This window comes from Lagopus muta, chromosome 6 (genome assembly GCF_023343835.1).
Source record: "Lagopus muta isolate bLagMut1 chromosome 6, bLagMut1 primary, whole genome shotgun sequence".
NCBI lineage: Eukaryota > Metazoa > Chordata > Aves > Galliformes > Phasianidae > Lagopus > Lagopus muta.
In genome coordinates this window covers 6,442,240-6,463,465 of record NC_064438.1, presented here as the reverse complement: position 1 = coordinate 6,463,465, position 21,226 = coordinate 6,442,240, and the positions used below count along the sequence as shown (strand labels likewise).

The 21,226-nt window shown below is 50.6% G+C and overlaps 1 protein-coding gene across 2 annotated transcripts; it reads left to right on the top strand.

The window, feature by feature from the left end:
• Positions 1-21,177, top strand: NUP160 (nucleoporin 160). 2 transcript variants are annotated; one of them, XM_048949550.1, is made up of 35 exons: positions 1-233; positions 746-956; positions 1,240-1,462; positions 1,654-1,732; positions 2,356-2,470; positions 2,954-3,112; positions 4,006-4,083; positions 4,268-4,365; positions 4,995-5,079; positions 5,527-5,595; positions 5,893-5,976; positions 6,376-6,546; positions 6,664-6,763; positions 8,409-8,574; positions 9,118-9,233; positions 9,334-9,494; positions 10,534-10,667; positions 10,979-11,049; positions 12,416-12,575; positions 13,100-13,169; positions 15,287-15,385; positions 15,663-15,782; positions 16,517-16,612; positions 16,722-16,816; positions 17,528-17,624; positions 17,713-17,818; positions 17,901-18,061; positions 18,558-18,618; positions 19,349-19,459; positions 19,591-19,714; positions 19,791-19,892; positions 20,135-20,276; positions 20,448-20,573; positions 20,673-20,777; positions 20,855-21,177. In XM_048949550.1, the coding sequence occupies exons 1-35, from the start codon at positions 31-33 to the stop codon at positions 20,939-20,941; spliced, it is 4,185 nt and encodes a 1,394-aa protein (XP_048805507.1). In that variant the 5' UTR covers positions 1-30; the 3' UTR covers positions 20,942-21,177. The 2 variants fall into 2 exon arrangements, 1 of the variants encoding a protein (XP_048805507.1); XR_007377914.1 differs by lacking the exons at positions 19,791-19,892; positions 20,135-20,276; positions 20,448-20,573; positions 20,673-20,777; positions 20,855-21,177 and having other exon boundaries at positions 18,514-18,618; positions 19,591-19,701.
• Positions 21,178-21,226: the final 49 nt, after the last annotated feature.

Below are 21,226 nucleotides of genomic sequence, written 5' to 3'. Positions count from 1 at the left end.
GCCCCGCGCGGGCGGGAAGGTACCGACAAGATGGCGGCGGGGCTGGCGGAGCGCAGCTATATGGAACTGGGCCCGGCGCCTCGCGCCCCGTCCCGGCGGCTCCGTGAGGTATCCTTCAGCCTGCCAGACACCACCCCCGTCCTCGCCGGGCGTTACGGGGATAGTGCTGGGGGGTTCTGTTACCGAGAGTGCGCGCAGCTGGGGGCGGCCACGCGGAACCGCTGCGTGAGGTGGTGAGTGAGGGCGGGCGGGGCTGTGAGGGGACGGGGGCGGGATTGGGAGGGGGGGGGAAGAAACGGTGCTCTGTGACGGCGTGGGAGGAGGGTTTGGGGCATGGAGGGGCTGTGAGGGGGTGGGTTTTGGGGTAGGGGTGGTCTGATAGAGGGGAGGGGCGGCTGTAAGAGGGGAGGTGGGTTTGGGGCTGTGGGGTGGATGGGGATGGGTTTGAAGGCAGGTAGGGATGGAAGGTGGGGTTGTGAGGGTTGAGGATGGGCTTGGGGGCAGGCAGGGAGGGAAGAGGGGTCGTGGTGGGTGGAGGTTGAATTGGAGCCGGCAGGGAAAGAAGGAAGGAATTTTGTTGTAGAAGGGATGAATTTTGGAGCAGGCAGGAATAGAGGGGGCTGAAGAGATGGGGTGGGTGTGGGGCAGGCAGGGATGGCTTTGCCTGCCTGAAGCCCCTCCTTTCTGTCTCTGCATGCCCCCAAGTTGTTGTCCCCTGTGTCCCACACTTCCCTTTTCCTCTCAGGACAGCATCAGGGGACACCCTTGAGCTAGTGGAGGAATCACTGGACACAGAGCTGCTGAACAATGCTGTGCGTTTATGCATCCAGGGCTGCCCACTGCTGCCGGGTGGTGTGCACCTGTGTGAGGTGCAGAATCATCTGGTGTTGCTGCTGGTCACCGTGCAGAGCGTGCACCGTGTCCTGCTACCCCACCCAGCCTATACCTACCGCGGGGTGAGTGTGTAGAGGGGTTTATGAGGGGCTTAAGGCCTGTACTTGTGGTCATTGGTTTCTCTGGGGGCATTGTTATATGTGAGCAGGGAGAAAACTGCTGGAAAGTGAGATTTAAAACCTACATCTCTTGGAAAGCAGCAAAAGCAACTGGCAGTATGAGAGTTCTTACTGAAAGGAAAAACTCTTTTCATCACATAGCAGTGTTGCTCCATAGTGCTGGGTTATTTCCTCCATGGCTTATGTATGTGCTTGAGGCTTGTTCTCTTCCCTTTGCCTCTTCCAGGATCTGATAACAGAGAGCCAAATGCAGTCCGTATTTACAGATATTGGCAAAATCAACTTCAGAGATCCATCCAGCTACTACCTGATTCCCAGTGTGCCGGGCTTGGCAGACAATTCAGTGGCCTCAGCAGCTTGGCTGAGCAGTGATGGGGAAGCCCTTTTTGCTCTGCCCTCTGCAGCAGGAGGCATCTTTGTTATTAAGCTTCCTCCTCACGATGTACCTGGTAAGGCTGCATCCTTGCACCTCCTTCTGTGCAATGCAGTATCCCCTCTCTCAGCTCTGGATCTTGATGGGTTTGGGTTTTGTCACACGTGCTTCTTACGGCCTTGCTGCACACCAGCCTCCCTGCTGGCAGCAGATGTTTTGTTAGCAAGCACTCAGTGTGTTTTTCTTGCGTTGCTTTTATTTTGCAAGGAGTTGTTTCAGTTGTGGAATTGAAACAGAGCTCGGTGGTACAGCGATTCCTCACCGGTTGGATGCCAACGGCCATCAGGTTGGTGTTTGGGGACAAACACAGGGAGCTCACTTTGTTTTACGATTCCCTCACGCAGGAGGAGCTGTTGTTTCTAGTAAAAGTCCAGTGTGGGCAAATCAGCATCTGCAGATGTGGTCTGAAAAGTTAACTGGGTCACGGGCCCTGTCACAGTGAGATGGATTAGTTCATCTTAATGGGGTCCTGCTGATCCCATGCGTTGGTGTTCGTGAGTGCGTTACGTCGAGTAATTGGCCTCTGAGGATTTGCCCAGGATGTGGCTCACAGCCAGGGCAGATTAAGGATTACAACAGTTGTATGTTCTTGTCCTTGTTCCAAAATGTCAGGCTCCTTTCTGACCAGCAGAGGTTATATGCAGAGGCAGCTCGTTTGGGGACTGTAGTCGTATGGCACATGATCAAACCCAAAGCCCTGTTAAATGTTGGGAAATGGGAAGAAGCCTCAGCACCCTGAATAAGTTGGATCACCGGGGTGTGTTGCTTGAGGCCAGGCACCTCACTTTTCCCACTTCAGTCTTTCATCTCTGTTCTTGGGTAAAAATCGCAGGAGAAATTGGATGTCTTGAACTTGTGTGCCAACCTTGGCTTCCTTTTAACTCACTGCTGTAATGCCTGTACTTTCAGAGGTGACAGTGGCCCATCAGATGTGCCCATCAGCCTTGCAGTTCATTGCCTGGACCACGATGCCTTTCTCTTTGCACTCTGCCAGGACCACAAGCTTAGGATGTGGTCCTACAAGGTGAGGCATGTGTTCAGGGCAGCAGTGTGGATGCGGGTGTAGTTTAACAGGTGGCATTGGGTTATCTCCAAATTAACTCAGGCAAGTGCGAGCACCCCAGGGGATGAGGCAGCACCTGAAATGGGTGTTTGCTGCTTGAGTGGTAATGTAACGTGACTCTTTGTCAACAAGAAGTTAATAAAAGCCTCTGTTTGCTGTGTGCTGCTTGCTCCAGAGCTAATCAACCAGCACAGGCTTTCACGGCTTGGCTGTGCTGGAATGCGTGTCTGCTGTTGGCGGGAGGGGAAGCTTTGTGTGCTGGCTGAGAGAGCACAGATGAGCTGGGGGAGCTAAACTGCAACCAGAATGCTTACAGTGCACATATGGATGCTTTGCTGACATCCCGGAGGGAAGGATTTGGCCATGCTGCTCCTGGGAAAGAACTGAAGGCAGCTTTGCAGTCCTGTTTATTTCTCACGCTGCTTTGCTGTATTTCCTGTGCAGGATCAAATGTGCCTGATGGTTGCAGACCTCCTGGAGTTCATGCCGGTCAGCAAGGACCTGCGGCTCACAGCTGGCACCGGCCACCGCTTGCGCCTGGCCTTCTCCCAGTCCCTGGGACTGTACCTCGGCGTGTACATGCATGCACCCAAGCGAGGGCAGGTAGGGAGCAGCAAGGCTGTCCTGCTATGAGCACGTTTTTCTTGGCCCATGCAGAAAACACGTCATTCCTCCTCAGAGCTGAGTATGCATAAGGCAAAAAGTCTGCCCTTACAGAGGGAGAAGGCAGTGCTTTGAGTAAACAGTTTTGTCCTCAGTATCATAGGACACGTGTCCTTGCCTCGGGAGGAGAGTTCTCTATGTGATTAAGCCAAGTGCTGATCCGCTCATTCACGGTCTGTCCTGGTAGGACATACGTGCCATGGGAAATGGTCTGAAAGGAGCCGTAAATGTGGAAACACTGAGTGTGTTTACGTTGGGCTCCTGGGAACGAGCAAGTGCATCGCAGTGCACTGTGAAATGTCAGTTTCTGTAGAACTCCCATGTCGTGTGGTAAATAATAAATCCAGCAGGAGGAGACTGACAGCACAGGACAGCCTCATCTCTCGCACAGCTTCTTCTTGCAGTTCTCTGGGGGATTTGAGCTCTGAGTAGAAGTGCACACTATGGTTTCTCTCTCTCCAGCTAACTCTCCAGTGTTAGCTTACTTGTTAAGGACACACAGAGCTTTGTTTGCAGTAGCTTGCTGGAGGATTCCAGTCTTTTCTGTCTCTGCTTACCTGCATCATGTTGTCGCTCGCAGGAACCAGCAGTGTTGTTGTTTTTCTGGTATTCAGTCTTTCAGAAGACTTCAAGTCCAGGCAGGGATCAGGCTGTCCTGCCGACAAGGCTGGCTGGAGTCCGGAATGCTGGCTCAGTCCAGTCTCTGCTGCCCTTGGCCAGGCAGCTGCCACACCAAGTGCCTGTGAATAGTGGCAGGGAGCAAGGAGAGGCTTCCCTGCAGCACACAGGTTGGTGTTTCTCTTTAGCAAATGTCTTACAGGATGTGTTGGTAGTTCTGTGTCTTCCAGCTGGTGAGCACGGAGAGCAGCCGCTACAGCCTTGACCACATATCCTCGCTGTTCTCCTCCCAGGTGAGTGCCAGGGCAGGTCCTTCCAAAATATGAAGGGAGTGTTCTCTGCTGGATTTAACTCTCAGTCAAGAATTCTCTCCAGAATATGGGTAAATTGCATGAGGGAGATTTTGGCTGTTTTTAACCACACAAGTCTCTGCTCTGCTCGCATTTCTGATAACGTCAATCTGTGCCCTTGCTGCAGGAGACTCTCATTGACTTTGCCTTAACCTCAGCTGAGATCTGGGCACTGTGGCATAACGAAGAGAACCAAACCATCGTCAAGTACATCAACTTTGAGCAGTGAGTTTCTGCCTTGAGTTACTGGCGGGGGGAACTGCCAGATGCTGCTCTGCCCATCGACCGCTCTTACCCAGCACCTCTTGCTGTCACAGTGTTCGTGTCATGTGCACAGCTGTGTCTTCCTGCAGTGCAGATCATATGGATACTTTTTAGTTGTTGTTCTGCTGTATAATGCTACAGCTCAGCTGCAGGAATGTGAAAAATGTAAGAAGCCTAGCAGTAGGCTTGGTGCGAGGGAGGGCTGCACTTCACCAACAGTTCCTCCAAAGCAGATCCGGCTGCTCTTTTCCAAGTATGATCATGTTTGGAGATGAGCAGTGACATGAAAGTGTTGCCCTTATTTCTGTAAAGCTAAGAGTCCTGGCGCGTAACCAGGCGTGGAGTTAAATACTGGATAAAAAAATGCTGAGCATTCAGGTTAGCTGGGGTTGGGGATAGCAGTACAAAGCTCTGCTGGCTCAATCTGTTGTTTGTCACCAGTCAAAGCCGTCACCAAACCCGAGGGACCGTGGTGGCTGTCAGTCTGTCAGCTGGTACAAGTGACAGGTTGGGTTCAGGTGATAGCTTCTGGGAGTGTTGAGATGCAAAACTGATTAGGATTTTTTTGTTTCTTTGTTTAATTATTCCAGAAATGTGGCAGGACAGTGGAACCAGGTGTTCATGCAGCCACTGCCTGAAGAGGAGGTGACAATTCGACATGACCAGGACCCCAGGGTGAGCTGACTAGAAAAGCAACAAGAACTAATGAAGCTTCTGTGCCCCAAGGAAAATGTTAAGGCTGCTCAAATGTACAATTTATCTTGTAGCACTTCTTAAAGTTGTTCCATATTAAAGGAGATGAGCCTAGGGCTCTTATCACAGCATTAAAGCATTAAGCCTGAATTTGAGGGAAGGGGAGAATTTCAAGTCAGTCCAGAGTCCTTGAGACAAAATGTATGAATAAAGAAGGTCTGGAGCGTGCAGGGAGCCATATTCAGCTGTGGGAGCTGCAAAGGGTGGGAAAGAAGAGAGGTTGGAGCAGAGTGTGAGCATAAACTGAAGCTGAAAAGTAATACGCGTCAAGGGGGTACGTTTGAGAGCAGGAGCTAGTAGTAGCAGCAGTATTTTAAATATTGTCCTCCCAGTACACGTTGTTTCTGTAAATTGCCATCCTCTTCACAGGAAACCTACTTGGAGTACCTCTTCAAGCCTGGCCACTTCTCAAATGCAGCCATCCAGAAGGCTTTGCAGGTTAGTGGGAGAGCATTTGGTGCTCTCTCTGTTCACCTTCTTCCTTGCAGTTCACATGTGAGGCAGCAGGATTCCTTGGCTGGCATCAATTTGCTCTTAGCCTGCCGGCCTGTCAGGGATCACTGGAGCAAGCGAGGAAGAGTGAAGCTGGCTGAAGCACTTAGCACCCAGCCCTGAGTTTTCACTCTTTCAACCCACAAATCAATAGATAACGTGTTGTGATTGTTGTGCATGGCTGAATGCCTCTCCAAGACAGCTCTCTTGGCTTAAAGAAAGGTTTGCTGTCTTGCTTTTCAGATCTTTTCTCAAGGAACTGAACGGTACATGGACCTGACGTGGGATGAGTTAAAAAAAGAGGTTACCTTAGCTGTGGAAAATGAGGTAGGATTTCTTTTTCCTTGTGATGTTTTTTTCTTGCATCCATTTTTATGTAGTGTTGTGGTGGTTCACTGAAGTTGGTTAAATGCAGCATGACCCTGAGCCATGTTTTATCTTTTGTCTCTCTGGAGGAGTTATGTAAGCTCTGTTTTTGCTTCTAAGGAAATAAAAGATTCACCTTTCCTGCCTGTTTTTTCATTCCCCGTTCTTCTTTGTGTCTTGTGGGGAGAAAATGGTAGCAACAAATAAATTTTGCCTGTAGGATGGTAGGGAAGGGAACTTCAAGTGGTCTTCATAAGTCTTTGACTGTGTAATACTGATCAGGAGGGACAAAATACCAGTCCAGACGCTAGTTTTTCATTCCCTTCCTGTTCCCATCTGAAGCTGTTTTGGTCCTGCTAGTTCCAGGGCAGCGTGACAGAACATGAGTGCTCTCCGGAGGAGTTCTGTCAGCTGCAGGTGGATTTCTGGTCCAAGTTCTGTGCCTGCTGCCTTCAGTACCAGGAAGCTCTCTTGCAGCCCCTGGCCCTGCTCTTGAACCCCTACACCAACATGGTGTGCCTGCTGAAGAAGGTGAGGCTGAGCAGCAGTGCTCTGGGCACTTTGGCAATTGGCCCACGTGTTTCTGTGCCCTTTTGACTGAGGAGTGACTGGAGGAACTCAAAGAATTGCTTTGCTTTGCCTTTCTAGGGGTCCGTGTCCTTCCTTGTGCCCTGTTCCTTGGTGGATCATCTCTATCTCCTCTCTAATGAGCATCTGCTGACTGAGGACGATGCTGTCATCTTTGATGGTGAGGAGACGCAGAGCTCTTCCATTATTGGAGGCTGCAATGCTGCCTTTCGGGAAAGACTGTAGCAGAGGAATGCAGGAGTTTCTGTAGTTGCCCTCTGAAGTGCTCCTGACTGTAATTCTCTACACGTAGTTTTCCTGTTTTGCCATCTGTAGGCAACTGTGTATTGGGAAATCTGTCACAAGCCCTAGAGTAGGTATTAAAAATTGGTGTCAGGGCTGAAAATATGCCAAAAATTTCAGAAAATTTTAAAAGGAAGAGTCCTAGATATCAGGCTTTGTGACAGGCATCCGCAGTGGTGTGATCCTTTGCCTTGTGGCATTCTGAACTCTTGAGTACACACACTGGTGCCTTCCTCACACCCGCTTTATGGGTTAGACCTGCTGCACTGGAGCTTCGCAGTGTGCTGCTGGAGCTCAGGAGCTTGTGTTTCTGTCCCCTGCTTTTAGTCAGTCTCTAGCAGCTACCAGGGGAATGCAAGTTCAAGGCAGGAGGGCAGTTGCATCAGAAATACTTCATAATTTTGTATCATACCAGCTGGTGACCCTGTACGTAGGGCTCTTACGGGTGACACCCCGGTGTGAACACTTTCAGCTTTGCGGAAGTCACCAAGAGCTGTAGGACCTCCTCTGACTCATTGCAAGCCATTCTGTTTCATAAAATTCCCCAGTCTCTGTGCTGTGCTGGTGGAGTAAACTCCTTGAAGAAGTGACAGGTGAGAAAGAAACCTGTAGTTCTCCAAGTACTCTGGCATCTGAGACCGTTAGCTTAGTTTTTAGTGGAGTATTTTCATATAGGCTATGGAAAGGGACTGGGCAGCTCGTCTCCAGGAATTAAATAGTGGAGAGAGCAAAACTTGTCATGAATATCATCACCACAGTGCCCTCTGTGCTTTGCTGATGATGGAAGAAGAAAAGCAATGGAAAATGTTACTTCTACTTTTGTGCTTGAATGATTTTTTTTTTTTTTTAATTATTATTATTTTGGGGTTATTTTTAATCATCCTCCACTCGGTTGAGCTATTTCTGGCTCCAGTAGAAGGGAAGCTGGAGGCCTGGGGTTTGGAGAGGCTGACGTAGCCTGCTCCATCTGGTACAGACTTCTCAAAAAAAAGTTATGTGATCTTTAAAAAATACATACATGAGGGACTGCATTGCAAAACAGGGATTTTTTTCTGTAAACCCTTGACCCTTAGGTCAATTTTCAGACAATTTCTAAGAATGTGAAAATCTTCTTGGTTGCAAGAGAGGGCTGCAAACGGGGAGCTGCTGCAGCATGAGTGGCGACTCCTTGGCAGATGCAGTGGAGCTTGGCTGTACGAGCTGAGCCCTCTGCTTTGCATTCCTTTGCTCTTTCTAAGCGTTTCCTTTCAACCTGTAGCTGGAGAAAATGCTTTAGAGGGAATTTGATGGTTAATTGTCATTAATTTCCCCCCCGCCAAATAAAAACGTTCGAATCTTTCCTTTGTCAACTGCCACCTTTTGTTTGGTCTCATGGGCAGGGCAGGGTCAGTCTGACACGTGTGACTGAGACCAATCTGCTGCTAGTGTTTGCTGATGGTGTGCTGGACTAGTCGGTTTTGAGTGGTCATCCCACCTTCCTGTTGAAATCTCTTGTAAAGTACAGTTAGATTCTTTCATTGCAGATGTGGAGATGTCGCGTGATGTTGTCTGTCTTGTCCAGTGCCTTCGACTGATCGGAAAATCAATTTCCGCGGAAATAGCATTCACTATGGAAATGGCTTGCTCCTGCCTCCAGCCTCCAGAAAAGGCTGCAGAGCAGATCCTGGAGGACTTGATAGCTAATGACACGTAAGGAGAAGCATTCCTGCAGGCAGGGATGGCTGAGCAAGGATTGCCTGGAGCAGTCCTCTCTCATGGGGAGATGTATGGGTTCTCTCTGTGCTGCCAGAGGGAGATGGTGGGCTTGGGTATTGGTCTGCTAGCAAGCATTTCCACCCCAGCCCCCCTTGCTGTTGCCTTGGGCTCTCCTGAGCAGAAAATTTATGCAATTCTGAGATGAGGCAGGGTGGAAGAGGAACAAGTTCTTATTAGCTGATTGTGCAGGCACACTTATTAGAGGTCAGAGCCGTGGTCGAGCTGTGTGGTTACACGCTAACCTCCTCCAGTCACTCCATGTGGAATGCCAGCTATCTGACTGCTATTTCTTACTGCCCTGGGGGAGCAGAATGAATAGCCTAGATTCTGCAGGCGCTGTAATAAAACTGTGAGCCAGAAGAGGATTCCCTTCAAGAACATCCAAGCTGATCGGCTGCTTTCCCTTCCAGAGAGGATCAGTAAGGGCGAACAGGGAGCCCTCTTCATTTTAAACCTCTTCTTTTCTTTTTTTAACAGGGAAAATGTGATGGAGAATATACATAGCAAACTGCAGGAGATCAGAAACCCTATCCTTGCCATCGGAGTGCTCATCCGAGAGATGGACTACGAGACCGACGCTGACATGGAAAGAGGTAAAAGCTCTGCAGCAGTACTTTAGGCTGGGAAAGCGGCCGCTCAGCCAGTGTTCCTGTTGGGCTGGTTCCTCCCCTTATCTCCATGATTTTCTTTCAGCTCACCCTCTAAATATGCGTATGAACCTCACCCAGCTCTACGGCAGCAGTACAGCCATCAGTGTGGTGTGCTGGGGGGTGTGTAAGGTTGCCACGATCCGTTTCCAGATCTGTCGGGACCTGCTGATCCTCCAACAGCTACTGCTGCGGCGGAGCAATCCTGTGAGTACAGCCCTTCAAGCTACCGAGCACACCTTTTGAACTTTTGCATCTGGGTCGCCTGGTGCCAGCTGCCTCTCTTCCCACAAAACACTGGCAACTGTTGGATCTATCCTGAGGCTTGGGCAAGCCCTGTTCTCTCCCGTGTCTTTTGTCATCCGGAGGGAAGCATGCGCCACTCACACCCAAATTCCCCATTTCCATGCTGCACAGCCAGGAAGCAAAACTCTCTGAGGGAGGAGGACGTGGTTTCCAGCCCTCCATCCAAACCAGGGCTGCCTGAGCACACACAGCTCTCCCATCCAGTCCCCGTCCCTCCCACAGCACGGCTGACAATCGCAGCCTTGTTATCCAGCAACGCAGCACACAGCTCTTCTGCCTCACAGCAGCAGCATTTACCCAGAGGCCGTGGTTTTGCTTTCCGTGCGAGGCTGTTCCAGCCAGTGCCAGCAGCTGCCACGATGGCAGCTGTGTTTATAGGGTAGCCCAGGCAGGGTTGATTCTGCTGGCTGGGGGGGCTGAGCAAGCAATGGTGCTGGTGACTTGAGGGGAGCAAGCCCCCAGGGCAAAGGGGTCATTTATTTAGACCAGTGTTATTTACTTGGAGGTGCTGCTGCAGTCATGCAGTGAAAACAAATCTCCTTCTCCTCTTCTTGGATAAGCTTGTCTTAGTGACATTTAAAGCATGTTGCAAGGTGCCCTTCTGGAGCCAGGCACGTGGTGTGGTCAGAAGCTGCCGTTTTGCTGCCTTGAAATGCTTGTCCTTCACAAGCATGGATTGGTGTTCTTCCTGTGTAACTGTCTGTGTCATCTTTGGCTTGAGCAGAGGGGATGCAGTTCCTGGATGTGGCCACAGCGAAACTGTGATCTCACTGTGTTTCATTGCAGCAGTGCCAAGCACCTTGGTTCATACATCACTCCGCTTGTCATATTTTCCCCATGGCACCTGGGCCTCCAGAGTCTCTGCTTCACCCCTTGGCACCGAGGGGAAGGGGTTGTTGCTTAGCCTCTCGACATATCAGCCCCTGTGCTTTGTTTGCAGGTGGTTCTGGGGGGGGGACAGCTGTTCCAATCTCAGCAGGACCTGCTGCACCGCACCTCCCCTCTGCTGCTCTCCTACTATGTGATCAGGTGGGCCAGCCAGCGCCTGGCGTCGGACATCCCCTTGGACACGTTGTGAGTCCCTGCCTCGCCCTTTCTCTCTTTAATTGTAGGCTGCTTCAGAATTGACCTGAAGTCCCCTTTCCAGCAGTGCATGGTGGTGGTTGCTGTGGGAGTATTGCTCTCAGAGTTAGTTTGTGCTAGGGTGGCTTTTATCTTCTGTGTTTTGAGCTGACTCCTTGCCTTGTGCTAAATCTGCCCTGCGAGGTCTTGCTGTTCTGTGCACTGTTGCCTTCAGCAGTAGGAGTGATTTGAGTTGAACAATGAGTACAATTAAAGCAGGAGGTGTTTTGTTGTCTCTTTGCTGATGGCTTTCTCTTCTCTAGGGAATCAAATCTGCAGCATCTCTCTGTGTTGGAGTTAGCAGACACTACTGTTCAAACACCCCATAAGCTAGGTAAGATGTTTACAGTTTGCCAGCTCTCGGTTTCTTGTTAAATAGAATTCTTAAACTTTTTTTTTCTCTGCCACCCAAGGGAAATGCTAAAGGCAGAGAGCCAATGGGTGGTGTGTTTGAGCAGCTCTCCTTTGCTGTTCATGCTGTGCACTGAAAATAACAAAGTATCTTGCAACATTGGAGGGAGTGTAGTCAGCTGCGTTAGGCCTGTCCTGCTCGCTGGCCTTTATCAAGCAGGAGCAGCAGCTTAGGGAAGGGGCAGAATATGGAAGATGCTTCCCCAAAATGTGCTTGTGCTTCCAAGAATTTGCATTTCAGGTGCGAGTGCTGCTCACAGCCAGTAGCTTAAGTGGGAAATTGCAGCTGATAACCTGCTCACATTTTATGTCTTGCTGCAATCCCCAGATAAAGTCATTATGCTTTCAGCTAGCATCTTCGGGGAAGAATCATAACGGGGGAGATCACGAAGCAACTTAATTAGGGGGATAGGTGCCTTGAAATGGTTTCAGAGAGAGGTGATGAGCAGGATAGGGAGGAGAACGCGCAGTCAGAGCCTGTGACTAATTTGTGTGGTGCTTCAGGGCTGAAACGCTTCAGAGGGAGCTGCAAAAAGTGAGGAGGCAGCAGGCTGCAGGGAGTTTAGGAGGAGTTCTCTCCATTTGCTGACAGCCCTGCAGGGTTTGTGTTTTCTGTAACTGGGCTGCAATCTTTGGTGTTCGAACTCTCTGTCGGTGTCTCAGTTTGGGAGCAGTTGCCTTTGACGCAAATGTCAGTGCCTGAAAGCAAAATTGAAAACATCCTTTGTGTGCTCGCCAGTGTTGTGGGTTATTGCTTGGCCTATTCATGAGGAAAGTCCTGTTTGGTCACTGTGCTTCAGGAAAAATATGTGAGACGTGGGGAAGATGGAAAGGAGGGGGCAGCTTGGAAAGAGGCATTGAAAACAGTTAGCTCATGAGAGATCATGCTGCTTAGGGGACTGGAATGAGGAGGGAGGCATTTGGAGAGAAGCAGATAGCAAAATCGGCTCTCCCTCAGCACTGCCCTGCAAAACACTGGGGAAAGCTGCAGAAGGATTGCGAATGGCGCAGCTGGGGAGGAGCACAGGCCTTTATTTGTGTTGTAATCGAGCTGCAATTAATAAACGCTGCGGCGTGTGGGTTTCTGATCTCCTGCTGCTCCCTCTGATTTAACTAGAAGTTGAGAGAAATCCTATACCCACATGTCTGAGCACAGAATGTCCTTGCTGTTTTGCTCCGGCTTTACCTGTGGTCCTCAAGCTGATGAGCCCAGCACAGTAGCTGTGTGTAGAAACCTGGGAGACCCGTTGCAGGCCTTGTTCTCCATGCTTCCTTATCTTGTATTTCAGTATCCAGCCCTCAGACAATCGTGGAGCTCTTCTTTCAGGAAGTGGCCAGAAAGCACATCGTCTCCCGACTCTTCCTGCAACCAAACGCCTCTTTGGCTGAAACGAGTTTGAATTGGCCCCATCTCATCACCACAGTAATGGCTGACTTTCTGCCCCTCCTGTATCCTTGGCTGTGAGCTGTGCTTTCTGTTGGGCTGTAGCAAGAGGGGGGGGTTATGTATAAAATAACATGCAGGGGCTCTGTCCTGAGAGCAGCTGGGGCGGTGTGTTGGCCATCTCATTCCAAAAACTTCCTGCACCCAAATTTCAAAGTCGAGTCTCCTAAACAAGTGGCTGTTGTAAGCGTTAATGGGATTTGTGGGTATTTTAAGATTTCATGGAATCTGTTCTATTGAGGTATTTGAGTTTTTGACTTTAAGCCCCTGAGCTCTGTCTGGCAGGTTTACTTGGCAAGGTGTGATGCTGGGAGATTTGGAAGGGTAACGAGATTTGGGCAGTTGTGGATTAGATACGCTAATAGTTTTGGTCTAATATGGATAAATCTTATTACAAAATAATGATCTGTAGAAAGAGCAGCTTAATCTTCTGTCCTTTTCCCCCACAAATGGAAGAAGAGCATGTGCAGAGTTTTAGCCCGACGCTCTGAGCTCTCTGGACCAGACCTGTTCCTTAATTCCTGCTCAGATGGCCCAGCAATCCTGGGTTCCTCTTCCCAGAGTGCCTGATGGGGAGCTGCCAGTACACCCAGCTGCAGGTGAGTGCCTTTTTTTTTTTTTTCTTTCTTCCCTTCAATACCTGCAGTCTCTCCAGAACCATCTGCATGTCTTGAGCTTCTGCTTTCCTGTAGCTGCTGCCCTCTGAGGTCAAGCACAAAATGATCTTCCCACCTGCTCTGTTCCCATGTCTCCAGTTTGGAGGTGATGGGCTAGAAGTTTCTCCTGGGAAGGAAATGGTCTACAAGGAACAAGATTTTGGAGGAGAATCAACACAAACCTGCCTCTGCAACTGACTTCCATATTGTATCTATCATCATCCTTTTAGTGGCCGCCTCAGCCTCTGCTAAGAGAAGAGCTTTTTAGCTGATTATATTGTACTTGGAAAATGCAGCACAGTTCAGTAGTAGATTTGTTTAAGATAGTCTTCTTACTTATTTCCTCTTGCATCTTTTTGCAAGAAAATTCAAGCACAAGTGCTCAGGATCGTGACATGCCCTGCTGAAGGAGGAGCACAGTCTCGAGAACGCGATGCTGTGGAACTTCTTTGGCTGTCACAGCAAGGCCCTAACCTCATCAACTGCTAGCTGCCCACAGGCAGCTGTGGTTCCATGGTGAGCACCTTGCCTACCAGATTAGAGATGCAGCAGAAATGCATTTTCAGGAAGCCTCACTCATTTCTTCAGTGTCCTTGCTGGTGAAGAGCAGTGTAAGAAACATCCATCTGTCTTCCCATCACCAACTGTGCTCTCCCACGTGCTGTTACTGTTCTTTCTTTTGGGTGTCTCCACAGCTGCGTGTCAGGGATTATTTCTCGTGCTGTCCCCTCTTGTGTGCTGTGGGGTTTGGTGGTTGCAGCTGCGTGTGCTCTACTGAAGAGTGATTTCTTGTCTGTGTTGCCATGTGATGCTCCTCATTCCATTACTGACAGTAGTCCCTGAGGCATTCAGGCCTAGGCAGGATGCTACTAAAGAGACTTTTCTCCTATGTTTAGCAGAACTCTTGTTCTTGCAGTCCCTTCTACCCAGGGGCTGAATTGCTTTCTTTTGTGCTCATCGTGCTACTAAGAAGAATGTCAAATCTGCAGCTCTTCTGAGCCAGGAAATGCCAGGACGGTTCAGGCAGCATCGCTCTGCTTCTGGCATATGTGCACGTGTGGTGTGAGCACGCTTTGAATTTCCTCACACTGCTTTTGCCTCGCTCGTGTCCTGCCTCGAGGAGGTACGAGAGACTTCCACTCTGCAGGAGTGGGCACTTCTCCTCTTCGCTGCCTTCTGTCAGGCTTGCTGATCCCAGCCAGTCACGTAAACTTGGATTAAGTGCACTGACCTCAGAGAGCTAACAGCAGCTTTGACTGCAAGCGTGCATGCGGTGACCCAAATAGGGGTGGAGATACAGGAAGCGCCCTGCAAGTTCCATACGGGCACAGAGAAGGTCTGGTGACCAAAGTGCTGCCTGGAATGGGTGCCAAAACTCTCCTTGGTGCTTATTGTGTGTGAATAAGTCCGGGGTGGGATTTATCTGTTGTAGGTGGCTAATCTGAGCAGGGAATCCATGCTCAGAGCATGTGTTATTGCATGGTGTTTCACAGAGCTGCGCTTGCTGAGACTGGGATGGGACAGCAAAACCTGGGCTTTGCTGCCAACTCCTGGCTCCCCTGTGCCTTTCCCTGCTGCACCTCAGCAAGCTTAGCACAGCTCTGCTTCTCTGAGTGCAAAGAACAGCCAGCACTCTCCCAGCTACTGAGTCTTCATCATGTCTTCTAGCTCCCTCCCGGTCGATGATGATGATGACATTTTTCAGTCTTTGTTATCTTGATGAAGCAGGCACAGGGCCGGGGTGAGTTACATTGCCCTGTGCTATGGCTTTTAGTTGTGATGTGTGCCTGGTGCAAACTGCCCTCCACCTAGCGCCTGGCAGCTTGTAATTGGTGCTCTGGCTGCTCTCCATCTCCTGCCCTGCTCCTACAGCAGTTTGTAGCGGGCATTCTGCATGATTCTCTGGGATGCTGGCTGCAGTTTGATGTGTTTCTTGCAGATATTGGAGAGATTTCAAGCAAGCTGTAGAGACTGTCTGTCTCTACACTCCAAGGGGATGTTGAGGTTGGGAAATGAGCCTGCCAGAGGTGGTGATGAAAGCATCTCTTCCTTCCCTCTAGGAATACATTCGCCTGCTGCAGCCATGGTGCCATGTGAATGTGGGCTCCTGCTGCTTCATGATGGGCAGGTGCTACCTCGTCATGGGTGAGGGCCACAAAGTAAGGCACTGCGGTTGTATTTGCTGCTAGGGCCTTGTTTCTGTTGTGTAGCTCAGGGAACGTCGATCTGAGCTCTGCCTCTGGGCAGGGAGCAGGGGTGGGGGGTGGGGGATGGGGGAGGACAGTGAGCCCTGCTGTCAGGGCAGTTCTTATTGCAGCTTGGGGCCAGCAGGACCTGTAGGATGAAGCTGAAATGGGTGGCACTGTCTTCTCCAGTACAGCAGGCTGGGGCAGTCCCCAAAGGTACACTTGCAGCTGCTCTTTGCTATGCTTCCAGGCTTTGGACTACTTCTGCCAAGCTGCTTCTGAGGTGGGAAAAGAGGAGTTCTTGGACAGGCTGATCCAGCCTGAGGAGGGTGAGATGGTCTCCACCCCACGTCTGCAGTACTACAACAAGGTATGGCTCAGCCCACCCAGCGTGTGTGGCCCCCAACAGTGCAGAGCTGTTCCACACCAGCACTGCTTGTGGAGAGGCCCCAAGCTTTTGGGAAGGTGACTTCAACCCTGAAAAACACACTTTTTTTGGGAAATGCCAGCTTAGTTTTGGGGATAACCACGAGGAGACTGACTACAGTGCAAAAGCTAGGTACTTTCCACCTCTTGGCTTCCTAACAGCAGGGGACTGTGAGATCCAGCTGCTGGAAGGGGGGGCCAGGCATGTCCAGGCTAGAAGTAAGGTGCTGCTTTGAGGGACGATTATTCTGCTTTGAGGCAACTTAAAATTAATGTCTTTAAACTGAGATATGAGAAGATCCTATGATGCCATAGTTCAGGCAGGCTGCAAGCTTGGATCTAAGCTCCTTGTAAGAGATTCTCTGCTGTTAAAGCCCAGGAAGCGCAAGGATTGTCTGGTGCCTCTGGAGAGGGAACTTTTCTCTGTATCAAGCAGAGTGTTTGCTCAGGGACAGCATCGTTCACCTCTGTTGCAATGGCTTCCTGTAGCCATGAAACGTTCAGGAAACTCACATTTCTCTAAAGGTTGTTCATCCAGTAAGGCCTGGACCCGTTGTGTTGGATTTGGTTCACACCTCTGCAACTTAACAAAATGCTTCTCTTTTTTTTGCTCTAGCCACTTAAGATACAGTGGCCAAGTATCTTGACTGCTCATATGGCTAGAGTTGTGACTTGCAGGTTCTGCGCTTGTTGGAAATGGTTGGCTTACCAGAGCTGGTCATCGAGCTGGCTTCTCTGGCCATCATGGAATCGGTGGATGACTGCAGAGCCCAGGTACAGGATTTCTTCTGCTCCAAGATGCTTCTTCAGGGACCTTACACAGGAATTGGTTCTTAGTTGCATAACTTGAAATGTGCTCTTCTGTGCTGTGTGGTGTTTTCAGGCTACCTTGAGGACTTGCCTCTTCAAACACCACTTGGATTTAGGGCACAACAGAGATGCATACATCGCCTTAATCCAAAACCCAGATCGAAGCAGGTAGGTGACAGCTTTATCCCTTAAATGCTCACTTGTCTTGAAGCTCCTGCCTCTTCCAATTTTTGTGTTGAAGCAAAAGGAAGCAGGCGCTGCAGGGCAGGACTGCTGCATTAAGAGGTTCTGTGTAAAGATGCCTTTAAAGAGACGTACTTAATTTTTGTAGGAGTGGTTATAATTGGCAATACCATCCCCTTGGTGAAAACTGAAAGAAAACACAGGGCCTTATTCAGAGAAAGAAACAGAAACAAAATGGCTGAAGAACTGCATGCAGCATTACATTTGGGAGGGCTTTAGGAGTCTGATTAATGTAGTTTACTAAAGGAAAGAGACTTGGGATGGAATTTTGTCTTGTGTACCTCCTTAAAATGAGCTGTGCAGAGGAAGCTTCACAGCCGCCGGGGAGAGTGCAGTGGGCAGGAGGGGCTAGAAGCTGGAGATGAGGTTCTCTGGAAAGTGGAGCTGTGATTTAGTTTGGGGGCCACAGAAAGCCTCGCCAAACAGAGCTGGGGGTGGGAGGCTGCCCTCCTGAGCAACGCAAGCAGCGCAGAGAGACGTTCTGCTAGCCTTTGTTGCCAGCACAGGAGAAACCTGAAGGGACCTCTTGGTCTGGAGCCAGTAAACCTTTGGCTCTCATCCCAAAGCAGCATGCTGGCGGCTCAGAGCCTGCATCCCGATGGTGGGTCAGCTCAGGGCTGTGCTTTCCCTCCGCAGGCAGCTGGATTGTCTGCGCCAGCTAGTGGTTGTGCTCTGTGAGCGCTCCCAGCTCCAGGACCTGGTAGAGTTCCCTTACATCAATCTCCATGATGAGGTAATTAATTAACCTGCTCTGGGAGGAGTGGGGGGCGCAACTCCTTCAGAGAGGATTTTTGACCTCTTTGAGCCTCTTTGCGTCGCAGGTTGTGGGGATCATAGAGTCCCACGCTCGAGCAGTGGACTTGATGACCCACAATTACTACGAGCTGCTCTACGCTTTCCACATCTACCGCCACAACTACCGCAAGGGTGAGGTGTGGGGCGGAGCGGCCCTGTCCCGTTCACCTCGTCCCAACAATGGCGCAGCTGATGCATCCCCTTCTCTCCTCAGCTGGCACGGTGATGTTTGAGTACGGCATGCGCCTGGGCCGCGAGGTGCGGACGCTCAAAGGGCTGCAGAAGCAGAGCAACTGTTTCCTCGCAGCCCTTAACTGCTTACGGCTCATCCGCCCTGAGTACGCCTGGATAGCGCAGCCAGTGTCTGGAGCTATGGTAGGGGATCTGTGAGTTTGTCACCAGCCCTCTGCCCTCAGACTGTAGGGACATTTAGATCTGTGCTTGGGGAGGTTGCTTCCAAAATTCTTGTGCATGCAGCTTGATGAGAAATGTGGCTGTGATAGTGCAGAGAGTATTTGTAACCTGCGAGTTCCACAGGAAGCAAAGTAGCACCTCTTGTTAAAGATAAGTCAAATCTCAGGGAGACCGAACAGCTGAAATTCCAGTCCAGGGGAGGATTACAGAAACATGGTTTGTATTTCCGATCTCTTTGTGGAGAGGAGGTGGCTGTATCCTGAAAAGTCAGCGCTGCGCTGTGTTTGATAGCCAGAGATAAGGAAACGTAACCTGAACTGATAAGCAGTTGCACGGTTGCATATTCCTCATTCAAATCAGGGCTTGAGAGGAGAGCTGAGGGCTGGAGTGTATTGTGCTTATTTGTCCTTCAGAAACCAGCTGGGCATCAACCTTTTTTGTACTTCTTTCCTGCAAGTACGAGCGGCCTGGAGCATCCCCAAAGAGAAGCCACGATGGGGAGTGTGCTGCAGTCCCCAGTAAGTGCCTGCTACTGACTTCTTCCCATCTCCTGCACTCCCACAGCTTTTCCCCTTGCCTCGTGGAGGCTCGTCTCTGACAGGTTTATAATCTGGGGGTTGTAAGCACATGCAGTCCATTAGTGTTAGCATCTCCTAGCTGCAGTGTGCTGCCATGTAGCACTTCTCCCACAAGGACTTTGTGTTCCTACTCTTTCTGCAGTTAGATGTGGTTTTGTTTATGTGTTTATGCTTAGATGTGTTTGTGAAAATAAGTTGTAACAAAGCCCTTTTGAGGCAGTTCCTAGTTCTCTGAAATTCTTGTTGCTCGTGCTCTTGGGAGTCCTGTTGGTGTGGCTCATCTCTCCTGGTGTGGTTTCTGTTTTGTGTCTGCCAGAGCATGGGGCGGGAGTAATCCTCAGCATTACTCTAGAAAAGTTTCAGGTCAGATATTTTTAAAACGATAACTTTCAAATGAACTCCTTTGTAGCACATGCTGGGCAGGCAGAGCAGCAGCTGTTTCTAAACACAAGGTGACTCAGGAATTTGTGTCCCTGACAGATGAGGAGTGGAACATTTGTGACAAGGAAATATGCACACTTTAGGGCAGCAAAACCCAGTTCCTCCCGGTTCTTTCTGGTGTGAGCGCTCTGAGGATGGCACAGGGTTGTAGATGCCATCTTGCCAAAGGAGATTTTTTCCGTTGTTCTTTTTTTAAATGCTGAGGTCCCTTTGCATCCATCTGTTACAGCAACACGCCAAATCGAAATCCTGAAACTGGAGGATTTGGAAAGGGAGTACGTGCTGTCCCGGACCCGTCTGACTCTGGTGCAGCACAACCTGTCTACAGATGCACTGGCAGGTGAGAGAGGTGCAGAGGAGCCTCCTTGTGTCACCCACATGGTACTGCTGGAGCTCTGCCCATGGAACTGCGTGGGGCTGAGCCCAGTAGCTGTGGCTGTGGAGGTGCTCACCTGGTTCTGCGTCCCACAGGCAATTCCACGCCTGAGGAGGCACTTGCCCTCCTCATCCAGGCTGGCCTCTTTGACACCACCATCACCCTGTGCCAAACGTTCAAGCTGCCACTGACACCCATCTTCGAGGGGCTCACGTTCAAGTACGTAGCCAGCTCCTGTCTCGGGCACTGCTTGTGACTCCCAAAGACGTGGTCTGCACTGCTTTCTGTCTTTCAGGTGCATCAAGCTCCAGCTGGGAGGGGAAGCAGCACAGGCAGAGGGTTGGAAGTGGCTGGCATCAAACCAGCTCCCACCGCTGTTTACCACCAAGGAGTCCAGGTAGATCTTCAGCTGTGGGGGAGAGGAACAGAGGAGAGGCTTCTTTACCCCAAAGACTGGAGACTAAAGCCTTGTGAAAGGCCAGAGGCTCCTAAAACCTTGTATGGTGACTGCATTGAGGGCTTGAGGTGGCTGTAGAAGGCAGACATTGAGCAGCAGGATGGGTTCATGGAATGCCCTGTGGCACTGCAGCCACTCTCAGAGGATGCTGGCAGGGTGCTGAGAGAAATATTGCCTTGCAGTGCCACAGATGAAGCCTGGCGGCTGCTCTCATCTTACTTGGAGCACTACCCGTCCCAGAACAGCCTGTACCATCGCTGCGTCATCAACAAGCTCTTGGCACATGGCATCCCTCTGCCCAACTGGCTCATTAACAGCTACAAGGTGAGAACAGCCTCACTGTGCAGCGTGCCTCCTGTGCTGCTTTGGCCAAAAAAGCAGCCGGAGATCACTTCCCAAAGGAGGCACAAGCTTTGTTACTTCTCAGCCCCGGGAATGTGTCAGGGGCTCTGTGCCTGGTCAGAGGCTCAGAAGGGGTTCTTGGGCTCTTTGCAGAAAGTGGATGCTGCTGCGCTGCTGCGTCTCTACCTGAACTACGACCTGCTGGAAGAGGCAGGGGATTTGGTCCTGGAGTATGTGGATGCTGTGCTGGGCAAAGGGCACGAATATTTTGGAATCGAGGTGAGCTGAACTGAATACTGGGCCTCTCCGCGTGAATCCTGGTATGGGCAGGAGAACATAGTTGGGGCAGCGTGGTATAAAGGTTCTTCCTCCCTGCAGTTCCCATTGTCAGCCACGGCCCCCATGGTGTGGCTGCCCTATACTGCCATCGACCAGCTGCTGCAGGCACTGCGGGAGAGCTCTGCCAACCCAAACAACACCCTGGTACGTGCAGCCAAGGTTGGGGCAGGTGTGGATAAAGTGGAGGGCTCTCACAGAGCAGCCTTACTCCTTCCTTCCAGCTCTTCCAGAAACTGTGTGACAAGATGGAGGATTACCACCAGAAGGTCAGCATGGCCACACAGGATCGTCTGTACCGGCGCAAATAGCATCGTCTCAGTGCCCAGGGACAGCTCCCTGCGGAATGATGGCAGCTGGGTGCTCTTTTCACTCCTTTTTCCCATTCTGCGGCTACTTTGGGGCGCCACAGCCTCCATTTGGTGTGGTATCACCGCAGCCGTGCCCCTCCCTTGTTCTCCGCACCATCCGTTGAAGTTCTCCGTGTTTCTTTTATTTATTGTTGTCGTTTTGGCTGAACTTTAATAAAAGCCAGTTGTTGTTAAGAGCTGTGCGACGACAGGCTCTGCCTCGGCGGCCGCAGGCGCGGGGCGGGA

Coding starts and splice junctions, on each gene's coding strand:
- NUP160 (XM_048949550.1), top strand. CDS start 31: ATGGCGGCGGGGCTGGCGGAGCGCAGCTATATGGAACTGGGCCCGGCG. Junction 13,170..15,286: donor GCCAGTACACCCAGCTGCAG/GTGAGTGCCTTT, acceptor CCTTCCCTCTAG/GAATACATTCGCCTGCTGCA. Junction 16,817..17,527: donor CAAAACCCAGATCGAAGCAG/GTAGGTGACAGC, acceptor TTCCCTCCGCAG/GCAGCTGGATTGTCTGCGCC.